General features: G+C 52.9%; 1 protein-coding gene across 1 annotated transcript in view; it reads right to left on the bottom strand.

Annotated features, from left to right (window-relative positions):
- Positions 1-4,304, bottom strand: part of LOC105756107 (zinc finger protein 205) — an 11,925-nt gene extending 7,621 nt beyond the window's left edge. Inside the window, exons 1-4 of the mRNA XM_023728557.1 lie at positions 4,191-4,304; positions 3,660-3,778; positions 754-967; positions 17-108 (exon numbers count right to left, since the gene is read on the bottom strand). Coding sequence (XP_023584325.1) covers positions 17-108; positions 754-967; positions 3,660-3,716 — 363 coding nt within the window. The 5' untranslated portion in view covers positions 3,717-3,778; positions 4,191-4,304. The remainder of the gene's footprint in view (positions 1-16; positions 109-753; positions 968-3,659; positions 3,779-4,190) is intronic.
- Positions 4,305-14,528: the final 10,224 nt, after the last annotated feature.

Below are 14,528 nucleotides of genomic sequence, written 5' to 3'. Positions count from 1 at the left end.
AGAGGGATCCACTCACCTGGGACCAGGCAGTGAGGAGCGCTGCAGCCATCTGCCGGTCTCTGGTTCTCCCCTCCCGGGAAACAGCCGGGACCTGCAGAGAGGGGTGGGCTGGGGGAGCAGAGGGGACCTCAGGCGGCCGGCTCCCCTGCTGGGCCCTGCTACCCCTGAGCAGCTCAGTGCTGGCCTCCAGGGACATCCATGGTCCTTCAAATGCCACCTCCCCCGGGCCTAGGAACAAGGGCGCTATGCTGTGAGGCTGCATGGGGGGGCCTCTGCCAGGACAGAGTGTGGGCAGACTTGAGGGGCTGTCTACCCACACCGCGGTGGGCAGCTCTTCTGCCCTATCCAGGTGCCAGGACCTTGCCCTGGCTGTGAGCCACCACCGTCCCCACTGCCGCAGCCCTGGGGAGTGCCCTTCTGCTCGCCCTCTGCTCACAACCTTGCTCGCTACACCCTACTTACTACCTCCTTGCTGTTCACCACCCCCTTGCTTTCCTCCCCTGCTCACGTCCCCCCTGCTCTCCTTCCCCCTGGTCTCTCCCCACCGCTCACCACCCCTCTGCTCGCCTACCCCAGCTCCCCTCCCCACTACTTGCCTCCCCACTGCTCACCACCCCTCTGCTCACGTCACCCTGCTCTCTTCCCCCCACCACTCTCTTCCCCCCTGCTCATCACCCCTCTGCTCTCCTCCCCCATGCCATCCTCCTGGCTGCTCTCCTCCTGCTCACCCCCCCCCCACCTCCCCCTGCTCACCTCCACCAGGCAGGAGAAGAGCCTTCTCCTTGGAGCTATGGCTCAGGGGCGCCCACCTCCATGAACTCGGAGCCCCTTCCCCCTGTGACGCCCCCGCAGCGTGCGGCTCTTCGGGCTCGGTCTTGATGTCAGGTGATTCCTGAGTGCTTCCCAAAGGCCCCGTCTCGTCTGACTCAGAAAGCATGTCTTGACAAGGATGCTGGTAACCTGGAACCTAGGAGAGGCAGCCGCATCAGAACCGGGTGGCAGGTGGGAGAGAGGACCCAACTCTGCCCTAGGGGTGGGGGGCCTGCAGCAGCAGAAACTGAGGGTGTCAGAACGCACATGGGATTCAAGGTGCAGCTCTGGTAACACTGTGGCCCTGCTGGTCCTGTTTTCTTCTCTTTCCTAAGGACTCACAAATCTCCTCACCACAACAAGGACAGGGCAGCAAGGGAGGGGACAAAGCCATGTTGAGCCTGGCTGCACGGCAAGCACCTGGGGCCACACGGTGCAGTTCCAAACCAGAAAAGAACCAGTTGCTGCTGAGTCCATTCCAATTCATGGCGACCCCATGTGTCAGAATACAACTGCTCCATAGGGTTTTCTTGGTGGTAATCTTTACAGAAGCAGAGCGCCGGGCCTTTCTTCTGTGGCACTGCTGGGTGGGTTCACACCTCCAACCTTTAGCTTAGTAGTCAAGAGCGAAGAGTTACCTCCCCCAGAGACCCACGGCCGTGCAGTTACATCTCAATTCCATCCTCTGTCCTAGCACAGCGAGGGGCTTGGCTACTTGGTTAGTCCATGAGGCAAGCACAGCGAGGGGCACAGCTACTTGGTTAGTCCATGAGGCAAGCAGGGCTGAGGAATCAGACAACACCTAAGAGCATAGGGCTGGATGGGGCGAGGATTTGAGCTCAAGCGTATCTGACCCCAGGTTGCCCAGGCCTCCGATTCCGGAAGGTGAGTGGGAGGCATCATGTGGCCTTGGGCCACTTCAGCCTGAGTCAGTTTGGACGGAGTATTTGGAGTTGTGGTGCAGTAGTTACGAGCTACAGCTGCTAACCAAAAGGTCAGCAGTTCAAATCTACCAGCCACTCCTTAGAAACCTTATGGAGCAGTTCTACTCCGTCCTATAGGGTCTCTGTCAGTTGGAATCAACTCGACTGGCAATGGCTTTGGTTTTTTTGGTTTGGTTTGTAGAAAACAGCCTGAGGGTGACACTAACTGCTCAGGCCTCCCACCCACTCTGGTCTCAGAAGGAAAATTCCCACCTCAGCAAACCCCCTCCCCGCCATAGCATTCCCAGGGCCCTCCGTGAGCCTCTTCACTCCCTCATCCTCTTCTTCACACCCTGCTGGAGGGTGAAGAACAAGCTTCAGAATCAGGAGACCAGAACTCAGACCCTCCCTCACGAGCTGTCAGCCCTAAACAGGCCCGCCTCCATGCAAATCTGTGTCTCCCTCCATCTGAGTAATGGGTGTGCCAGGGTGTCTACTCTGGAGGGTGGTTGTGGGGACATGTGGAGGGGCCTTGTAGATGGCACCCAGCTCCGTCCTTCATGAGCGTGGCCCCAGCCAGTCCTCAAAGGCTCGGCCATGCCTGGGAAGTCCCCCCCAGGACCCAGACCCCTTCTCCCTGCTATCTTTTTGTTTTACCTTCTCTTTATCATATCTTGTATCATTTTTGTGCCGAAAAACAGAAAAACAACTCATTCTCTCAAAAGCTGTTAGGAATCATTTCTCAGGGACTGGGGAGGCCCCTGGTGAGACCATATCGCCACCTGCAGGATGGGCACCACCTGCTGGTCAGCCCAGCGCTGTGGTCAAGCAGGGCCACCCAACCTCCTGCTAGGAACTCGAGCCTCTCCCTCCACCCCCCGGTCTGTGTTTGACAACCCGGCCAGTCAGGGGGCCTCGGGGCCAGTCCCAGCAGCACCCCCAGCTGCCAGGCCACCTCCCTGAGACACAGATGCTCCACCTCCTGCACAGGGCGGTGTGAGAACTCCTGCTCTGTAAAGTCCTGGACAAACGGAGCAGCGCTGGTAATTATTCTTACTATGCTGCCTGTGTGTGCCTGACGGGTTCCAGCAGCAGTAGAGAACGTGGGCCTGGGAGACGCACACATTCAAAGTCATTCTGGAAGGGAAACTTAACAGTGGCCACGATTCTCCGTGCTTCCGTGCTATGAAAACAGTAAAACCAATACTTGACTTCTGTTGCTATTCGCAACCACTGGCAATATGAGGTGAGAGGACAAGGGTTTCTCTGACTTAGGTCAGGTTGTTTTATGCGTAAGGGATTCTGTCCGTTGGCTGAGGAATGGCTTACGGGGGACTTTCAGGTCTACTATCTCTTCCGAGCTTCCTGATGTGCAGATGAGACAGGTGGGCACGGCAGACACACTCCCCCCACTTCACAGATGACACACCTGGTTCGAGAGGCCAGGGGACTTGCCCAAGGTCACGCACCTGGTCTGCGGCTGGCTCATCTTGCTCAGACTCAAAGCCCGTGACCTCGGCCCCTCTGTAGGTTGTAATTACACACATGCCAGTAGCCCAGGAAGGACTAGGGGCTCCGACAGGGAGATGAGCAGATGTGGTCCCAGGCAGAGAGAAGCAGGGTAGAGGGTGGTTTTCCTGGGTGCGCTGAGCACTATCCGGGGAGCAAACCTTACCAGTACGACCCCCATTGGCGTCCCTGCCATCTCATGTGGCCTGCAGTTCACTGTCTACAGAAGTCACCAGGCAAAGCAGTTGTGCTGAAGTCGAGTCCCCGGTGGGAGCTATTTCCCATCAGCCACTTTCTCTTGAATCCCCCCACCCCCACCCCTGCTCCACGGTGAGTCCACTCTCCCTTCGGTCCAGAGGATCTGCCTTGAAAACCCCTCCTGCCCCCAGTGCTCACTCACCGGTCCCCCATCCATACCTCTCGGGCTCCCTCCTGGTCCTGGGTGGCCCGGACGCCCCCACCGTCTGCAGACATTTTCTATCTCAGAGCTGGAAAGCACTGCTTCGTTGTTTCTCCCTCTTGTGCTGGCCAGGGTCCTGGAAGAGCAGAAAGAAATCAGCCCGGATTGCTTGGGGTGCTCTAAAAATCTCCACCGTGGAGCTCCTAAAGCCTCCCCCACGCCATCGAAGGGCCCCATCTTTGTTATCTTTGTTATTTTGTTTATGCCCCTTTGTCGCCGAAGCAAGAGCCCCGCATGTCAGTACAACCAGCACAAGGAAAGCCTGAGCTGGAATCAGAATCTGCACCTCCTGGCATTGGAGCACAGAGTTCTGCAGAGATCTCACAAAACAGGTGCTGGGTGGTCCCGCCCCTCACAGCCAGGGCGAAATCCTGGCCTGTCTGTCCCCCAGGCCCTGGACACGCACCCTGTGCCCACGCCTGGAGTCCAGAAATCGACCTATCTGCTCCCAGCTGCACATCTCCGCCCTGGCACCCAAGATGTCCAACCTGCTCACGGTCCCGGGGGATGATGTCTGACGTCCTTCTTCCCCAGCCCAGGTCAGGCCCTTCTCCCCACCAGCCCGAAGCTGTCCAGCTTTGACCCCGGCCCCTCCTGCAGGCTGGCCACCGCACCTGTCCCTCAGGACCCAGGTCCTCCCCCAGCACCCCTGCCCACTGAGGCGGAGGCAGAGGTGGAGGGGGCACCTCACAGCCGGGCACCCTCCCTGGGAAGGGAGTGTCCGCCGCAGCCTGCAGCAGGCGGGCCCAGGGAGCCGAGTGGAGACTGGGATTAGGGACAACAGGAAGTCCCTCCCAGATCCGGTTCCCCATGCAGCTGCAGACTATAGAGTTCCCGGCGTCCAGGGTTCCGGGCCATGGTCTGAGCCTGGGCCGCACCCTCTCTTGGCCAGGAGGGGACAGTGTCGAGGTGACTACCTGATCCGCATTGCCGGCTCCTAAGGATTGCTTTAGCAACACGTACTGACGATACCAGCAAAGCAAGGGCGCCAAAAAAGTGAGAAACAAATATTTTGAAAATATTCTACCATCTGGCGTTTTAGAGAGAGCCTGGTCAGAGTCATCGTGTGAAGAAGGGTACTTCATTGAGCCGCCTCCCGCTCCTTTTTAGTTGGAACCACACTGGGTGGAGTGAGGGCAGGGGTATCCTTTCCAGCACACAGGGCTTCGAAAGGTCTCATAATGTCTCCCCGAAGCCCCCAGATTGCATTAAAGCCTCCTGGGCCAACTGGCAGGTTCTAGGTCCCCCCAAGGTTGGCACAGAGTTCTCATTCCCTAAGAGTGAACTTAGGAAATGGGTAGGCCAGAACTCCCCTCTACCCCACCCTTTTGCCCCACACCTCGGAAAGACTTGGGATTTGTGAAGATGTCGACCCAGCTACCAGTGGGGTCCCCAAACCCTCAGACAGCCCTGGAAGCTTCAGATTCTACCTCTTAGGTTTCCTCTTACTGGATGTGGAGGCTCCTGAGATGGGAGTACAGAGACTTTGCCTCATTTTCTTGAGTGAGGAACCCATTTACCCTGGACCAGGCATGGGGTTTGGGTGCTAGGAAAGGGGAGGGGAGCACAGTCCTGGAGTCAGATTCCAAGAAGTTTCTTCCAGGTGAAGCTCCAGTGGCCACCACCTTTGGCCCGTGAAAGTCCTCTGAGAAGCACCCGCTTCATTTGGTAAGGCAGAGGTACAACTGGCTGCCTGTACCAGCCTACGGGTGCATTGAAATTTTTAATAATTTTGTTTCCAACATTTAAAAATTAGGAGAGTTCTCATAAAATCCAGATTTTCTTGAAAATTCAGAACATCGGTCAACACTGGGCCCACCACCACCACCAGTTGCTGTCGAGTCAATTCCAACTCATGGCGACCTCATGTGTGCAGAGCAGAACTAGGTTCCATAGGGTTTTCAAGGCTGTGACCTTTCAGAAGCAGGTCGCAAGCCCTTTCTTCCAAGGCACCTCCAGGTAGGTTCAAACAGCCAAACTTTAGGTTACTAGTCAAGCGCTTAACCTTTTGTGCCACCCAGGGACTCCTAACACTAGGCCCATACGCCTATTTGGGGCATACCCTCCAGGGTGCCAAAGTCCCCATCCATCTTTGTAGCAGCAGCTGAGTTTGCAACTCTGCTTTTGCAGTTAAATATGTTTTAGGACCCTTAGGATTCTGATGGATTCTACAATCATTCTGATGAAAGAAAAATGACCTCTAGGGTCATTGGTTAGTATTTGTCTCTGGTTAGTATTTCCAGATTTTTTTAATCCTCAAGGTGAAGAAGACTTACCAAGTCGTAGCAAAAGTCAATAATGTTTTCAAGCCAGAGAGAGCTAAAAGCTGAAAACAGCAGGATGGGGACCCTGGAAAAGATGAGCAGCTCAGTGTGGGGGCGTCTCTCTGCCAATGAGGAGCAGAGCCAAATGCCAAGGGTAAAGGAACTCACTCTCAAGGTGGACCATTTCACTCCACTGAGGTCCCAGAAGTGCAAGAGTTCAAAACAGTGGGTGTGTCCTGATTCCTGGGCAACAGTCCAAAGGACCCAGAGACAGAAGGGGTCCCAGAGGTTTGGATCCCACATGAGATTGCCTAAACTAAACCAAACGGAGCCTGAACATTTATGCAATTGTTCAGGAAATGTTTACTGAGCACCTACTACATGACAGAAACGAAAGCTTTCTTGGGAATGACAGAAAATCCTTCCAGACAATAGGGTTGACTTTAGGATCTGAGCAGATCTAGGAAGAAGGGTTACCACAGTTGCTGTGTGGGGATTGCAGGCCGTGAGAGTTCAGATTGGCACCAGAGCTGGGTGAGGCAGTAAGTAAAGCAGAGATCAGAAACGTAAAGGCCTCCAGCAGCCAGGCAGTAACGTAAATGAGTAGTGGCTTGGATGTAAGATGACAGGGACCATGGGGGCCTCAAGAAATGATACTTTGTTTAAACGGGGCAGCTGGGGGTTAGTATTGCCAAAGTTTGGAGATTTTTCAAGAGAAGCCAAAATTTAAAAAACGATTTTTTTTCTATGTAAAATCTCTTACTTTTAAATGTTGACAACTAAATTTAAAAACTAAAGAACTCCACACAAGGCCAACAGAACATGCCTGCTGTCTGCACCAGGCTCCAAGGCCATGAGTTTACAGAGGATACTTACCTCACAAGCCTGTCATAAGGATTAAATGTCACGGATGAAAGCCCTTAGCAGAGCTTGAGGCATGGGAAACCCTCAGTAAATGTCAGCTCTGGTATCTGGTGGCCTCACTGAGCTTGAAGAAGGAGAAGACTCCACCTTTAGTAAATAAATCATGATCTACCCCTAGAAGCATTTGCCTGACTGTTGACCTAAGTCTTGAAGAGGACCTTAAGAAACACCAGAGAATAATAAAAATTAGAAAAAAGAATCATCTAAAGTAAGAAGAAAAAAAAATAGCTGGTACTAATTAAGACGATTAAACCAGTTTACAGACTTGGGCAATGCAGAGATCTAGCATTAGGAAGGAAAGAGACAATAGAGGGGAAAATAAAAGAATATGAGAGAGGTAGAGGAAAAAAATAATAATGGAGTATACAACACACTAAATGTTAAGAACATCGAAAAACGAAGAAAACGAAACTAGTAGAAGTGTTGGATAAGTGGGACGCCGGAGAATAAAAATTTAGAAAAGAAGAAGGAAAATAAACTAGCCCCAGCGCTGCTGGGCCCAGGCAGAGATGGCCACAGGCAGACCTGGCCAGAGACAGAGCCGCATCAGACCCAGACGCCTAGGACCCCGCGCCCAGCTCAGTAGCAGACAGAACGTTAGGGCCCTAACAGTACTTGGAAGCGCGTCGCCTAGACAACGACGCTATTTCGCGCCGCCCCGCCCTCGCGCCCACGGAGACTCCGGTAATTGGTTGGCGCCCCGCTGGCCCCGCCCTTCCACTCAGCCCCACCCCGCTGACGGGAAGCCAACCCGCCCACCCCTGCGCTCACCAATCCGCGCCCTGAAGGGGCAGCTGCCCCCGCACCAGAATCTGGCCCAACCTCGGCCTGTGTTCCCGCGTTTCCCGTCCGGCTGCCCTGACTCCAATTTCAGGTTTTCCTGGCTTCCTTGCCTGTCAGTCCCGGGGTGAGGCTCCGCTTGGCAAAGGCGAGGGGCACCCGCGAATCCTCGAGTCGGCTCCCACGCATGGGGGAAACTGAGGCCCGCCCGCCCGAGGCCTCTCAGCGGGAGAGCGCCAGTCCCGGGCCTTGGCGCCCGGGATTCGGGAGTGTTAACGAACGGAGACTCCAGCCCAGGGGAGACGATCCGGACGGAGAAAGTGCGGACGATGGCTTCAGCCGCCGGGGTCGAGGGACTCCTCCCACCCCGATTTGGTTTTGGCTTTGTTTTTTCAAAATGGGAGTATACCATATGCTGTCCTGCCTTCTGTTTGTGTGTGTATGTAAATACATACATAATACACATATATAGATATGTATGTCTTAAGAGATTGTTCAATATAAACCATGTAGAGAAAAAATGAAAGAAAAACATACAGAATTGCCTTGCTCCTCTTCAACGACTACATGATATTTTGTTTTGTGGCTATATCATAATTTATTTAAACAGACCCCTACCCACCTCCCAGTGCTAGTCGACCCTGGGTAGTGGGAAGAGCAGAGGAGGTTGTAGTTCTTTTCAGGGGTGAATAAGACAAACATCTCTGCCTGCAGACAGGCCTACAGGCTGCTCCTAGGCATCTGGAGGGCTCCCCACTCAACACCCTGCCAGAGTCCTGGCCCAAGTTTGGCTCCTGGATCTCAGACTTCTGCTGGCCCAATAGCCTGCCCATCACAGTCGTTGGAACTCTACACCTCAGTTTCCTCCTCTGTAAAACGGGGTGAAGTTCTGACCTCCATAGAACTGTAGTGAAAAGAACATGAGGTAATATATGCAAAGTGCTTGGCACGAAGAGATTGCTCAATAATCTGTAGTTATTTATTAGTAACTGCATCAGCAGCTGCCAGTGCAGAGGGTTCAGACCCATATCAACGTGCAGTGACACCAGCAGCTGCCTTCTCCCTGGAGCTGGGACTGCAGATAGAGAACCAAACTCCAATGCGACAGGCTCACACTGAAACGCTTTGTCTCTACATTTTCTGTGATCCTTCCTTCCTTAGAACAGGACTATGTCTCTGTGGTCCAGAAAGAAATGATGCCCCTCACTAGAACACAGGGTCACTTACGGGACTCTGACATTTGGGCCCTTCTCTCTCTTGCTAGGGTCACCCCATCCTCAGAGTCTGTCTCTGGGCAGTCATCCTCTTGGTGGACAACAGCTGTTCCAGGGACCCATCTTCTGAAACACTGGTGAAGAGAGAACCCCCAGCATGGCTGTGTGCATACATATTGGTAGAGAAGGAAATCACAGTGAGGGGGGAATGTCTGTGGTTACTTTTCACCCAATGGAGCTGAACTTTTGTGAAGCTCAGCATTCTGAAAGACTCCACCTCAGCCTACGACCCAAGATCTGGCTCTCCTCTGAGCCCAGCGGGATCTTGCAGACCTGGCCTGAGCAGGGGTTCCTTTTTAAGAGGCAATTCTTGCCTCCATGAACAACTGCCTCCTTTGCCATGAGACCAGAAGAACTGAATGGTGCCTGGCTACCATTACTGAACATTTTGATCAAAAACTCTATATAAAAATCTTGATCAAAAGGGGGAAAGTGCAGAACAGAAGTTGAAATTCTCATGGAATCTAGACTTTCTGGAGCCATGGATGCTGGATAAAACCTTGAAACTATTGTCCTGAGATACTTTAAACCTTAAACCAAAAATATCCCTTGAAGTCTTCTTAAAACCAAACAATAGTTTAGCTTAACTAATAAAGAATGTCTGCCTTGAACATTATGCTCCTTTAAGATCTATCTATATGGGATCAAATTGACAAACAGCACTTTGAAAGATTAGATAGGACAGTGAATTTATGTTAACGGAGGAGTGTAAAAGGGTAGTAGCAGTATCAGAACCTGTCTAACTTCAGGGGAGATAATGTGAATCAAGATCAGCCCAAGGCTGATCCCTATGAGATGGAGGTCAGACATACCTCCACTCTCCAAACTTTTTACCAATTCTGATACCAGCCATCCCTCCCACGGCACTCGCTACTTCTGGGTTTGATAATCCATTGCAATGGCTACACAGAACTCACAGACCATACTTACAGTAAAGTGGTTTATTAAGGAAGTAACAGGCTACAACTCAGGATTAAGATCAGGAAGCATGCAGGCAAAGTCTGGAAGTCTCCCCTGAAGAGGAGAGCACATCCCTCCCTTCTTCAGTGCAGGACAGCTCTCTTAGCTCCTCAGCTGTGCAAGTAAGTAGGTCCTTCTCCCTGCCGTGCATGCCCCACTCTCAGCCGTGCAGGCCTCCTCTCAGCTGCCTGAAGACAGGCCTCTCTACCTTCGGCCTCCCTGCTGCTGGCTTTGCTTCAGGGCCCCTTCCAGGCCTGTTGACCTCTTCAATGTTACAGCCCTTGAGTCATGTTACAGCTCTTTCAGGAGGTTCCTTGCTCCTCTCTCTCTACTTCTTCTCTGTTTTTCTTTCCTCCTTTCCGCTTCCTGTCTTCCTGCTTCTTTCTGTCTCAAAAACCTCTGTGGGATTGGCTGCTTATATATACAGCTCTGTCAATTTCAAGACATGGCCCTCCCAGGGAGGCCACAAACTGACCAATCCCCTCTCAGTAGTCCACAAACACATTTGCATAGTAGGTGTTATGGACTGAATTGTGTTCCCTAACAATAAGTGTTGTAAATCCTAACCTCTGTGCCTATGGTTATAATCCCATTTGGGAATGGGTTGTCTTTGCTATGTTAATGAGCCAGGATTAGTGTAGGGTGTGTCTTGAGTCCATCTCTTTTGAGATATAAAAAAAGATTAAATAAGCAAGCAAGTAAGTAGAGGTGGGGAAAGAGAAGATTGCCCAGGAGCAGATGCGCAAAAGAGACGAGGACTTTCCTCCAGAGCCGACAGAGACAGAAAGCCTTCCCCTAGAGCTGGCACCCTGAACTCTGACTTCTAGCTTCCTAAACTGTGAGAAAATAAATTTCTGTTTGTTACCACCATCCACTTGTGGTATTTCTGTTATAGCAGCACTAGATAACTAAGACAGTAGGCTACAGACACTTCATTTGCATAGTCTATTGACCAATCGCTGCAAGATGCATACCAATCACAGGGCAGGCTGCAGCCCAGGACCACACAAAATGCATCAAACCACAAATTGTTCACAGCTTACCCAGGAAATGCCAATCAACTTGGACAAAAGTAACAAACCCTCTACGGTAGAAAACTAGGATAAAGGTAACTCCTTAGGATTTAGGGGGAAAATATTTCAAGTTGTTTTTCCAAATGGACAAGGTAAAAGGCCACCTAAAGGAACTCATTTCACCACAGGGAGGAACGACTCGGAGACGGAGGGTGAGAATGGCTGCACAACTTGAAGAATGTCATCCACGTCACTGAGTTGTACATGGAGAAACGGTGGAACTGGTGTATATGCTGCCGTGTATATTCTCAACAACAAAAATAAATTATTTTAAAAATCTAAGGTAGCAACTAGAATGTTTGTATTTTCAAAATAATTTTAGAAGATATTAAAATATACCCCAAATATGTAGGTTTATATATTTATTAAAAGTTTCTCCTTTTGTGGGGCTGGTTATTGCTTACAGGGTGGAGACCAGACACTATCCAGGGACTTCACAAGAATTTGCTTCTATTAGTGGATACCATCCTGGAAGAGGGGAGTATATTTTCAAATATCGGGAAGAATTTAAACCAAAAAAAAAAAACCCATTGCGGTTGCGTCCGACTCACAGCAACCCTATAGGACAGAGTAGAATTGCCCCATAGGGTTTCCAAGGCTGTAAATGTTAAGGGAAGCACCTCAGAGCAGCTGGTAGCTTCAAATTGTCGACATGTTGGTTGGCAGCTGAGCTCTGTAACCACTGCACCACCAGGGTTCCCTAGGAGGAATTTAGGGGACTTTAATGTTCATCGGAGCCCTGGTGGTGCGAGGGCTAAGGGCTTGGCTGCTAACCAAAAGGTTGGCAATTTGAATCCACTAGTCGCTCCTTCGAAATCCTATGGGGCAGTTCTACTCTGTCCTACAGGGTCACTATGTGTAGGAATCGACTCGATGGCAGTGGGTTTGGTTTTTTATTTTTGGTTAACGTTCATTTGGAGCCCTAGTGGCACAGTGGTTAAGAACTTGGCTCCTAACCAAAAGGTTGGCAGTTTGAATCCACCAGCTGCTCCTTGGAAACCCTAGGGGCCGTTGCAATTGACAGCACCGGGTTTGCGTTTTTTTTTTTTTTTTTGGTTTTGTTTTTTTTAATGTTCATTAATGTCTCTTTTTTTTTCTGCAAAATAACTTGAGTTAATGATAGAAGTCAAAAGGAATCCCTGCTTTGGTGACTTGTTCTTGCCCAGACTGTAAGCCTCATGAGGGCAGCACCTGTCTGTTCCACTCAACACTGCATCGCTGGTGTCGGGGACAGTGTGAGGTATCTGGTACCAGCTGCTCTCCAGTGGATTCTGACTCCTGGCAACCAACCCCATGTGCGTCAGAGTAGAACTGTGCTTCATAGAGTTTTCAGTGGCTGAATTTTCAGAAGTGGATCGCCAGGCTTTCCTCCCAAGCACTCCTGGGTGGACTCGAACCTCCAACCCTTCAGTTAGCAGGTGGGCACATTAACCACTTGCATCATTTGGGGACTCCCACATATATAGTAAGGAAGCAAATGTTTCATGAATGAATGAATGAATGGTACATGCACGTGGTGGGCCAGGACCATGGATATTAGCTAAAGCCCGTGGGAAGTCGAAGCCTGGGCCAATATTCAGGAATGAAGGAGGCAAAAAGCCAGTGTTGGTCCTGACTCACTGGGGGACCTACCTTTCTGCTTGTATGCTGGCTTTGGTGGGTAAGCCAAGCTGATCAATGTTTCCAGGTAAGGTGTCACGACTGAAGTTCATGTGAACAACTGACATCGAGCTTTCCCGCTGAGCTCGCAGCCAGCTCTCTCAGGCTCTCGGCTCCGATGCTCCAGGCTGAAGACGCCAAGACCAGGTCAGATCCTTATCCAGAGAGGCCACGTTCCTGTAGTTCTCTCGCATGAAGTCCGGTACACGGCCTGCTGCTCACGGTGCAGCAGCCCCACTCCCCGGGGCGTAGGTCCACGGCCACGTCCTAGAAGGTCACAGCTATGGGGGCCAGGTCGGTCCTTGTGGGGGAACAGGGGAGCAGTAAGTGGGGAGGGGACCACCCCAGCCCGGACATGGATGTGCAGGAGTGCGCATGCGCGAGCCTAGCCAGATGCGGGGGGCGACTGGACGAGGGAAGCGTCGGCGCCTCCCGCTCCGAGACGCTCCGCACTGCCATTCCCCGGCCATCTGGCGCTGAGTGATATCTAGGCCCCTTCCCCAGCTGCGCGGGCAGGGCAAGAACCCTCCCCTCAACTCTCGGCCAGGTGCCCGCCCCGCCTCAGGCGGCGGAGGCCCCACCCCGTCCCCGTCGGCGCACCCCGCCCCTGCCACGCCCCCACAGCGCCCCGCCCCGCCCCGCCCTCCGCCGGCGCGAGACGCGCATGCCACGCCCCCTCCGACAAGAAACACTTCCGCTCCGCGGCTGCTGGAGCTAGAAAGATTCGCCACGCCCCCTGCGTGGGGTGGGTTCCTGGTCCTGCCCAGGAGCCGTTCGGCGCGAGGGATGCATAGGGGACCGAGGAGACAGATCCTTGTCCGCAGGGCGCTTGTACTCTAGTGAACGCAGACCCTAACCAACTACAGTAAAGGAACAGGGAACCGAGAAGTGCAGGAAAGCAACGGTCCGCAGAGGGGCCAGAGCGAAAGCACGGGCGGCCAGCACGAGTCTCCGGCCACCAAGCAGGTGGCCGCGGCTCTCCGGGACAGGAGGTGCCGTGGGCCGTGCCCAGGGGCCTGAGCGAGCGGGAGGCACCACGGATGCCCCCGAAGGAAGCGCCTTCCGGGCTGCGGCCAAGGGCACGACCCAAGAAGTCACCTCGGAGCAAGGGGAAAGCTTGACTTTGGAGCCAGAGGTGGGCTCCAGTGCCGTTGGTGAGGGCATTTCCCTCCCAAGGAGCCCCTGCTTCTTCATGGGTAAAGTTGGGACAAAAGCCACCTCGCAGGATTCTTGGGGGGGCGGGGGTTCTTGGACGATGTCGATGGAGCGCCGTCCCTTCCCCCATCACATTGCCCCATTCTCTAAGCACCAATCACTGTTTGCTCGCGGGCACTGGCATGTAAGCCCCCCGCGAGAGCCTTGGTCCTCTTGTTTCGCTCCATGTCCTCAGCACATCCCACAGTGACTGGCAAACGGCAGACCCTCGCTACAGATTTATCGAATGAATGAAAGGCCTAAGCAAAGAGCCTGGCACACAGAGGGCACTTTAAATGGCACCTATTGTCCCAAAAGAGAACAGACTGACCAACAGCAGTTTCCAAGAGGGTCGCGTTGGTCAGTCCTGCTTTAGCAGGGAGGGAGTGAGGTATTGCTCGGTGGGGTAGGTAAATTCTCGGGAACACCTGAACGAACACCCGAGGTTAGAATGTGGGTTAGTCACTTTGTCTGTTTCTCTGGCCCCGCCCTCCCTCTACCCTACTCCCAAACTGGGAGGTGAAGGGTTAACTGCAGGAAGCCCCTCTCTTCACCTGGATGGGACTGGGGCAGGGAACTTCCTGTTCCATTTGCCCGGAGTCCATCCCCAGGCCGGCGAGGCTGGTTCTGGTCCTGGGGCCACCAGAGACCCCCTCCAGGACCCCGCCTCTGTAGTAGGGACCCTGAGTGGTGAGTTG

The sequence above is a fragment of the Trichechus manatus genome, unplaced genomic scaffold (assembly GCF_000243295.1).
Source record: "Trichechus manatus latirostris isolate Lorelei unplaced genomic scaffold, TriManLat1.0 scaffold00024, whole genome shotgun sequence".
Lineage (NCBI taxonomy): Eukaryota > Metazoa > Chordata > Mammalia > Sirenia > Trichechidae > Trichechus > Trichechus manatus.
The sequence above is the reverse complement of the archived record's forward strand: the minus strand, read 5'-3'. Positions and strand labels throughout refer to the sequence as shown.